The 9668-nt window shown below is 53.4% G+C and overlaps 1 protein-coding gene across 1 annotated transcript in view; it reads left to right on the top strand.

Moving 5' to 3' along the window:
• Positions 1–7468, top strand: part of Skor1 (SKI family transcriptional corepressor 1) — a 9455-nt gene extending 1987 nt beyond the window's left edge. Inside the window, exons 3-10 of the mRNA XM_013009899.1 lie at positions 2–549; positions 1620–1710; positions 2704–2811; positions 3831–3902; positions 5919–5993; positions 6239–6313; positions 6879–6944; positions 7374–7468. Of these exons, the coding sequence (XP_012865353.1) occupies positions 2–549; positions 1620–1710; positions 2704–2811; positions 3831–3902; positions 5919–5993; positions 6239–6313; positions 6879–6944; positions 7374–7468 (1130 nt within the window). The remainder of the gene's footprint in view (position 1; positions 550–1619; positions 1711–2703; positions 2812–3830; positions 3903–5918; positions 5994–6238; positions 6314–6878; positions 6945–7373) is intronic.
• Positions 7469–9668: the final 2200 nt, after the last annotated feature.

Below are 9668 nucleotides of genomic sequence, written 5' to 3'. Positions count from 1 at the left end.
GGCTCCTACGTGTCTGCCTTCCGCCCCGTGGTCAAGGACGCGGAGAGCATCGCCAAGCTGTACGGCAGTGCCCGCGAGGCGTACGGCGCGGGGCCTGCTCGCGGGCCGGGCCCAGGCACCGCGACCGGCGGCGGCTACGTGAGCCCGGACTTCCTGAGCGAGGGCAGCTCCAGCTACCATTCCGCCTCACCCGACGTGGACACTGCGGACGAGCCGGAGGTGGACGTGGAGTCCAACCGCTTCCCCGACGATGAAAGCGCCCAAGATGAGACCGAGCCTAGCGCGCCCAGCGGAGGAGGTGGCCCAGAGAGTGACCAGCGGATCGGGCCCCCATCTGCCGCCTCCTCGGGCGCAGACGGGCCCGCAGACTCTCCCGATGGCGGAAGCCCTCGTCCCCGGCGCCGCCTCGGGCCAGCCGCCAGCGATGGGGCTGCGTTTGGGGACTTGGCGGCCGACGACGCGGTCCGGAGACCCGAGAGGAGCCCGCCGAGCGGCGGCTACGAGCTTCGAGAGCCTTGTGGGTCTCTGGGAGGCCCCGCGACGGCCAAGGTGAGCCCCGTGCCCGGCCTTCCCGCCAGAGCCGCCTCCCCGCCTCCAGCTCCGCACCGCGGGCTTGCGGGGCAGCAGGCCTCAGCTCGAGAGTGCGGGGTGGGGTGGGGTGTGGGCCTCGAGGGAAACCCCAAATCTGAGGGGTTTGAAAGGTGTGCGAAGGGGATGGAGAGGGGACCCGCGGGAGGAGAGCGTGGGCTTTGTTTTTGTCGATGGAAATGGAGGGGAACAGGCAGACAGTCCCAGAAAAGCAGTAAGAGAAATAAAAGAGGTCTGGAGGAAGTGGGGGGACCCCCCCCTCCCGAACCAGAGAAAAGTGGTCTCCGTGCCAGGGACAGCTAATGTTCCCAAGGAACATTAACCAGTTGAGGGGGGGCGCAGCCTGTCCCCCAAGTCTGGCCCCAGGTAGTACTGCGTCCTGGTGGTCCTCACCCACCCGACCTGGCAGCCTTGCAGTCTCCCCAAACTCTGGCCTGGGGACCCATGGAGTTGCTTGCTGGGAAGCGGTCTCCGAAGTCCCGGGGTGTGGGGTGGGGTGGGGGAGGGAGTGACCCTCAGAACTGTCAGGACTGGGAATGGAAGGCTAGGCTGTGGCTTTGCCAGAATCATCCATTTTGGAATTGGATGCGCACACCTGTACATGGATTTCCATTCGGTTCATTAAAAACCCGAATCATTAACCGGATGAGAAAGGTGTCATTTCTGCCCGGAGCAGGGCTGGCAGCGGCGAGAGGGGGCAATGCAGAACACGAGGCTTGCGCGGGAAGTGGGGGGGGGGCAGCCATCAGCAGGGGGGGGGGAGCTGGGGAGCCGCTTTGTGTTCGGAGTCATTTGCTCCCGGGGTGTGCTAATAATTACCCCGAATCGACTTCCCCGTGATTCGGACACGGAGGGAGCCAGGATGCATGCGTCAACACTGCCCCGGGACACTCGCGTCCCGTGGACACGACGTCCTGGGCCAGCCCCCCCCCCTCGCTCGGCCTTTCCCGTGGCCCCTGCGGGGCTCCGGGTAGACACCAACCTCCCCACCCCACCCCCCCAATTGCCTGTCATTTCTTGGCCGCCAGCAGGTGTACGCGCCCGAGAGGGACGAGCTTGGGAAGAGCGCGACGGCGGCGCTGGGGTCCGCGGCCACCTATCTCTGCACCCCCGAGGCCCACGGTAACGCCATTGTCACCCAGGGAACTGCTGGCGGAGGGCTGAGGCCCAGGAAGGCCTTTTGAAGGAAGAGGCGCGGGAGGGGGGGAAGGTGGGGGGGAGGGGGAGAGAGAAAATACTGAAATAAAAATGATGCTAAGCGCCAACACCCAGCTCCCACGGTTTGGTTACTTAAAAGCAGTGACAACCCCCTCGGTCATCACACATGCATACGACGTCCCAACACACCTCTTACGTGTGCGGAAACCTTTTTACAACCGCGTCTGGCACCCTCTTCAAGTCCTCTCATTCAGCGAGTGTGTTGGGCCTCGGGGTCCCCTTGCGGCCATTCGGGTCTGGGTGGAACCTCGGGGCGCTCGGCTGCCCACTTGGGTACCGCACAATCGCCGGCGTAGCTGCGCCCCAACGCGCGAGTGGGAAGGGAAGCCCTGGCCTTGTGTTGGGGGCACCACATTGAGCCCAGCAGAGAGGCCTGGGGGGGGTCTCCGAAATCCAGGCACCCCGTGCCACCAGAGCTACCCCGACAAGGCCTCCTACCCCCATCCCCACCCCCGCCCCCCGTACGTCACTAAGACCTGAAGGTCAATGCCTGGGATGAGATCTCTGCGGAGTCGCGCGGACAACTAGTGGCCGCGCGTGCTAGCGGTGCCCTAGTATCTGCGCGATGTAGGTCGTTGGTCCCTGGTGGGCTCGGCTGCTCTTCAAGCTCTTTTCCGAGGGGCTGGGGCGAGGGTGGGGTGAGGACCACGCCGGGAGAGGAGCAGCCCTTGCACGCACCCGAGACTGGGGCTGGGGGCAGGGGTGGGGGTAGGGTGGGGTGGGGAGGGAGTGGCCCGACCCAAAGCCTCAGGGTGTGCGCCTGGGCGCGCAGCCGGGAACCAGCGGCGGCCACTAGGTTTCTAATTAGGATTTGGGCGTTCTAACTGCGGAAGCTATGTCGGTATCCGGGTCATGGTTTCTTTGCCTCTCCTTGAAATTCGGTTTATTGCCTTTAAGAACCTGATAAGGAAGACAATCACTCGACCACCGATGATTTGGAAACGAGGAAATCCTATTCAGACCAAAGGAGTGTCTCCCAGCCAAGCCCCACAAATACAGATCGAGGTGAGCCTTAGAATCCCCCGTTGCCTTTTCCCCCTCCCTCCTCCGCCCCCATAGGCTGCAGATGGAGACCCAGGGTTCTCTGATCTTCACAGATTTGCAAACAATTCGCTTCCTGCTTGAGTAGATACTTAAATATGTATTGCAGGGGACGTTTGTGCCAGATTTAGTCAATTGCTTTTTTCTGGATAAGGGTAGGGGGGTCATACTAAAAATAAATAAATAAATAAAAGTAAGAGGGGCTAGGTACTGGTGGCCCATGCTTGTAATCCTAACTACTTAGGAGGCTGAGATTTGAGGATCGTGATTTGAAGCCAGCTGGGGCAGGAAAGTCCATGAGACTCTGATCTGGATCCAGTTAATCACAGAAAAACCCATAAGTGGTGCTGTACCTCCCGTGGTAGCTTACAATCTTTGAGCAAAAAGATCTTAGGGACAGTGACCAGGATCAGATTTCAAGGACAGTGCCCAGGATCAGAGTTCAAGGCCCAAGACTGGACTGGAAAAAAGAAAAAGAAAATAAAGGACTTTAAATAGGTCAAAGGGCACTTTCTGTCCCAGGGGAGCCCATCTACATGGATTATACACTGTCCTATCCCCTGCCTTACTGACTTGGAAGGTGTATAGTACAGGTTTTATTGTCTCCCCTAAGCATATACTTAAAAAAAAATGACTGGAGTGTAAAACAGGTCTTCTCCAGGGTATGGTGGAAGGCAAATGGATTGGGTAAATATGGTCAGAATGCTTTATAAACATTTGTGGAAATGGAACAATGAAGCTTGTTGAGTCTGGCTTGGGAAGGAGCGAGAGAGAATCTGATTTAGGTGCATTGAGTGTATATCCTGACATGTCACAATGAAATCCTCTTGTGCAACTAATTGATGCTACTAAGAAAATATGGGGGTGCCACTATAGAGGAGGCTGGAGTATGTCTCCTTGGCACAGTGTCCAGGAAGCTCACCTCTCCTTCTCTGAAGGTCTCTCTCAGGACAGAAACCCTCTTACCTGCTCTTGTATCCCAGGCGATGATGGGCTCAACTTGGATGTCACTGGAACTCAGCTGGTGGAGAAAGATATAGAAAACCTGGCAAGAGGTGAGGTTAAATCTGTGAGATGAGGGTACATTGTGCTTGAGGATAATAGGTCCTTCCTGTAGATGGGTGCCATTTAGTGGGTGTGTGGGGAAACATGCCTGCGGAGGGGGATCCATTTTCAATTCATTGAATAGAAAGGGTAATCCTTTGAGCAATCATGGCTCATAGGTATATTAAGTCTGTGTGTAGATAGGAGTTGCAGGAAGTTTATTGGAACTTTATTGGAACTTTGCATTCCCCAGGCCCGAGTCTGTTTTGAATAATCCAGTGAGTAATGAGTCTCAGAACTTGATCTAGGTCTCAACTCCATGGAGAAGAGACTTGTTTTCTGAAGATCATGACTTCAGTGAGGCACTTATTTTAGGAATTTGGGAGAGGTTACAATCAATTTCTCTCTGGAGGGCTGGGAAGGTGGCTCAGTGGTAGAGCGCTTGCCTTGCATGCCTGAGGCCCTGGGTTTGATTCCTCAGCACCATATAAGCAAAAAGAAAAAAACCGGAAGTGGCCCTGTGGCTCAAGTGGTAGAACACTAGCCTTGAGCTGAAGAGCTGAGGGACAGCGCCCAGGCCCAGAGTTCAGGCCCACTACCGGACTCAAAAAAAAAAAAAAACAATTTCTCTCTGGAATTAATATATAGCTATTAATGCATTAACAAAGTCCGGGGCTAGTTTGTAGAATGGAACTCGCAACCCTATTAGCTGCATAACCCTCAAAGGGTAGAAGATGACCTGAAGCACTCTTTCTCACACATTCCCTCTCCCCCTCCCTCTCCCTCTCCTCCTTACCCCCCCTCCCTCTCCCCTCTACCCCCTCTCTGGTTGGTATCAGTCTGAAGCTTCATCTCGGCCTCAGCACTGTTCCTGTGCTCTGCCACGGGAGCCACAGCTCTACTCTGGCTGTTTGCTAGTTAATTGGAGAGAGAGTCTCGGGGACTTTTCTGAGAAAGTGGACTTTCCAAAGCTGAATGCTCAGATCTCATCTCCCTGAGTAGCAGGAGTACAGGTGTGAGCCACTGGAGCACAGAAAGAAGGGGATCTTGAACTCTGTTTTAAAAGAGCCTCTCCATGAGGAGGAAGGAGATAACCCAGGGCCCCGTGGTCAGGGAAAGCCTTTCTTTCCACTTCTCTGGAACTGGTTTCATGGCACAAAGCCGTGAATTGGTGCGAGAAGGAAATGGTTAGCAGTCATCCACGTTCTCTAGGCACAAATTTTTCAGAATATCCCATTACTGTGAGAATAGCTGATGCTTCATTTGGCAGTTTATGGCACTGATTTCTTTCTTTCTTTCTTTCTTTCTTTCTTTCTTTCTTTCTTTCTTTCTTTCTTTCTTTCTTTCTCTTTCTTTCTTTTTCTTTCTTTTTGTGGGTCATCCTTGAACCTCCTAACACTGTAGATAAGTTGTTAAATATGTCTATTTCTTTGAGAAGGCTGTCCATGACTTTTTTTGGGGGGGGGTCCGGTGGTGGGGCCTGAGCTCTGGGCCTGGGTGCTGTCCCTCAGCTCTTCAGCTCAAGGCTAGCGCTCTACCACTTGAGCCACAGCGCCACTTCGGCTTTTTTCTTTTTGCTTACGTGGTGCTGAGGACCTCATGCGTGCAAGGCAAGCGCTCTACCTCCGAGCCACCTTCCCAGCCCCCTGCCCATGACTTTGACCAGATTTTTCCTCATTTGTATTGAAAGGAGGGATTGGCAGTGTCATTTGAAGTGGGGGAATCAGTCTATTTGTGGACCATCTTCAAAAGTTAGGGAAATAAGAACAACTCTAAGGCAGATTTCAAAATAATTATTTCCTGGACCAAGGGCCCAGAAATCCCAAACGGGTTAGATCCACCTATTGGGATTCTCTTGGAAATCTTACCCTGTAGCACCAAGTCTTTGGTCAAATCTTTTGGAGGCAAGTGGAAGTCAGAGAATTAAAGGACTGTCCCAGAACCATTGCCTAGGGCAGAACTTCTGTGCATAATAATAGGCCCCTGGGTTATGCTCAGCCACCTCTCCTCCCGCCCTCTCTCTACAGAGGAACTGCAAAAATTGCTCTTAGAGCAAATGGAGCTCCGCAAGAAGCTCGAGCGAGAATTCCAAAGTCTCAAAGGTGCGTCCATTCTTCCCTATCCCACCTCTCCAGCGTCACCTTTGCCACGCGACCTGCTTTGGGGACCTGCGAGGTGCTGGTGGCTGCTACCTAGAGGGAACCCCAAACTCTTCTCTCCAGCGTTTCTAGCTAGGCTAGGGACTAGGTGGGAGGGAGACTGGGGTAGAGGAAAGGGGTTGGTGGAGTTGGGGAGCTGGGGGGGAGGAGGCTGTGTGTTATAGTTCTCACTTAATCAATTTGCACAGATAATTTTCAGGATCAAATGAAGAGGGAATTGGCTTATCGAGAAGAAATGGTGCAACAGCTGCAAATCGTCAGAGGTAAGACGAGAATCAGGTGAGGTGTATGCGGCCATAACCGCTTCTCCTCTGGCAGGAGCCTCAATGTTGGCTCAGTCATTTAGATTTAAATGGAAGGTAATTTAACAATTATTTTTTTTATTTAATATCCTTTGTATACTCTGATTAGCCTCCGAATGGCAAGCGAGCCCAGCAAACGGCTTGCAGGCATCATTACATGGAGTGATTGAACTTCTTATCGCGGCAATTTCCATGGTTTCTAAATTAAAAATCGAGGCGTAAAATTACCTGGGAAGTAATGCCTAAGTTTGCTTTAATTTTGGTTAGCTCCGTCTGCCTTTAAGCGCCATCCCAGGCCATTTCCTCCCTCTGCCAGCCGGCAGTTTGGTGCCTTGGTACCCCCACCCTACCTAGTCTCTGCAGCATTGTTTTCTGCTATGCTAGGGTCTGTGCAGGGGTGGGGGTGGGGAGGTGAGGTGGTGATGGTGGGGAGAGATAGGTAGTGGAGACAAAGCAGCCTGGGCTGTGACCCAAGCTACTCTTGCCGGCCAGCCAGCGGGTGATATGTTTCCTCCCTGTTTTCCAGATACCTTGTGCAATGAACTGGACCAAGAGCGGAAGGCGCGCTATGCCATCCAGCAGAAACTGAAAGGTGAGGAATCAGGAAACAAGACAGGGCGTGGCCGTGTGATTCAATGTATGAATCCATAGTGGTGTTGGTGTGGGGGAAGACCAGGAGTTACTTGGAGTAGAAACAGAGGAGAAGTGAGAACTGATTGTAATGGGTTTTTCTATAACGACAATGTAGGGAAAAAGAGCCCCTTTGAGTCCTGGGGCTTGTGAAAAGTCTGCCTTCTGATTCTACTTTGATGTTCAGCAAATGGATCTTTCATTCTCTGTGCCTCAGTTTCCTCTTCTGTCAAATGAGGCTATTGAACCAGAGCAGTGGTTCTGAATCAGCAAGGCTCTCTCCCTCTGTGTCCAGTGGGTTGAGCAAGGTCTGGGAAGGGGGCTAGAAAACTTGGTGTTCTGTGTAGGCACATAATGATGGCCAACATGGTGCCTGTGACTCTCTTCCCAGAAGCCCATGATGCCCTGCACCACTTCTCCTGCAAGATGCTGACACCTCGCCACTGTACTGGCAACTGCTCCTTCAAACCCCCGCTGATGCCCTAGGGCCGGCCTGGACACACCCAAGAGCCTTCAAGCCATGCTGCTCCTTGTAAATACCCGCTGGCCCAGCGGTCCAGAGCGAGGAACAAGCCATTGGAACCCCACTGATGTAAATACAGCGGCCTGCTTGCCATCCTCCTAGGCTCCGGCCTTGCCTGCCCCCTCCTGGGCCCACTGATTTCCCAGTGTAAATATGGCCTCGCCCCTCCACTGAAATTCTGGACATCGGACCTCAAGTGGTTAACTGGACCTAAGGGGTGGGGGTGGGGTGAGGAGGCAAGAAAGGGGAAGGGAGATCTCTCCCTACCACCTGCCAGGGTGTTCAGCCTAGGCCCAGTATTGTGAATACAACTACAACTTTGCTGGCGCCTGCTTGGGCTCCCTTCGTCTATGTCTGAAACGTGTTCCTAAAGACAAAGTGGCTATGTGCAATGGATATAAATGTACTGTGAGTCTCTTGGTTTAGTATAAAGGTTCACTCAATTTATTTATGCTGTAAATTATTTTTTTTCTTTATTCTCCTGGATTTATTTTCAGTCCTACTGAGCATTTCTCACTGGATTTTGTTTTGCTTTGTATTATTATTTTATTGTAACCTCACGATATAACAGCACTTTAAAAGGGCAACACCTGACTCACAAGATAGCTACCACCTTGAGCCTACTTGGAAAGATCATCTTGTATCCGTGACTTTTGTTTTTAATAATAAAAAAAAAATGTCACTTTCTGGGGCTGCCGAAGTGGGAATGGATGGTGGGGTTAGAGCTTGGGGAAAGGGGGCCACATTGTACCACAGGTGCAGTGCAGAAACTGCCCCATGGGTTTTGGAATCATGACAACTCAGGTAGACAGCTGTGGTGAATGGGGGTTTGGAATCCAGGCCTTAGACTTTCTGGGCAGGTGCTCTATCATCTCTCCTCAGGTCAAATAGGGGCCTGCAACCTTTCTACCAAGCACCTAGACACACCCCGTATTCCCCTCAGGCCACCCCACCCCTCTGAGTCCAGGCTGGGGAAAGGGGCCTACTTGGCCCCTGGTCCCTTCCCTCAAGCTCTAGTAGAAACTCAGACTTGTTTCTTGACCATTTCTGAGAAGGGAAAGACCCTCAGGGACTAGAAGCTTCTCTAAAGACCTGCTGGGAATTAGGGTAAGATGGGAATTTGCTCCCTGGGGCTAACCCATGGGTGCTGTGGATGGAGTGGGGATGGGGGTGGGGATGAAGTCTGTCTCCCAGGAACTTGGAAAAGACTTGGAGTTCATGCGCAGATGTCCTCCGTGGGCCCCGAAAAGACCCTGGGCCATATTTTAATATTCCCTCCATTATAGTTCAAGTGGAGTTGAGGTTGTGGAGGAACCAAGTATGGAGGCAAGGCCAGGCTAAATTGCAGTGGGAGAAGTCCCACCCTGCTTTCTCGTTTTCCACCGCATCTACTGGTGGGTCCACAGATAACCGATGTAAACTGCAGACCCCCAACCCCACCCCACCCCACCCCACGTAGGGCATAGTGTGAAGGAGCACTGTATTGAGAGTCATTCAGCCTGGGTTGGATTTCCTCATCAGCTTAGTAAAGGTCCTGCGGCCACTTCCCCCCACCCCTGCTCTTGGTTTCCAGGTCCTATAAACTGACACTCAAGCCTGTGTTTTCTGAGGCTCAGGGAAATGATCTGGAAGGTAAGCAGAGCACCCCCGGCCGCTGTCAGGACCAGCAACCATGCTCCGGAGACCCTGGAAGCCGGGATCAGGCCGGAGACCTTGGGCTGCTTGGAAAAGGAGGCTCACTATGGGCAGAGCCGGCAAGCAGGGCTGCTGTTCTGGGAGAGGAAAGGAGCTCAGCCCTGGGGTCCCGGAGCCCAATGGAAGCAGCAGGCCAGACCCACTGGGGCTCTGGACCTTCCATTGAAGCCCAGAAGGTTCTGAGGTCTAAACCTAGAAAAGAGAGAAACAATGCTGGTGAAGGGCACCAGGCAAACTGAAATTGTAACCTTTCCTTTGGTCTCCCTGTGGGGTTCCCTCGGGGAGCCCCAAATCCTCACCTGGGCCTGGCCAACCAGCAGAGCAGAGGTGCTGGAGAGGAAGTGACTTGCGCCCTGTAGCTCGGAGAGCTGGGAAGTGGTCCTGCATTGAGGGTGCTGGAAGATTGTATGTCCTTTCTCCGGAAGAGTAGGTGCACCTTGGACAGTCACACTCTGCTTCTCCAAAGAG

This window comes from Dipodomys ordii, unplaced genomic scaffold (assembly GCF_000151885.1).
Source record: "Dipodomys ordii isolate 6190 unplaced genomic scaffold, Dord_2.0 Scaffold11, whole genome shotgun sequence".
Classification (NCBI taxonomy): domain Eukaryota; kingdom Metazoa; phylum Chordata; class Mammalia; order Rodentia; family Heteromyidae; genus Dipodomys; species Dipodomys ordii.
This window is presented reverse-complemented; position numbering and strand designations above follow the sequence as displayed.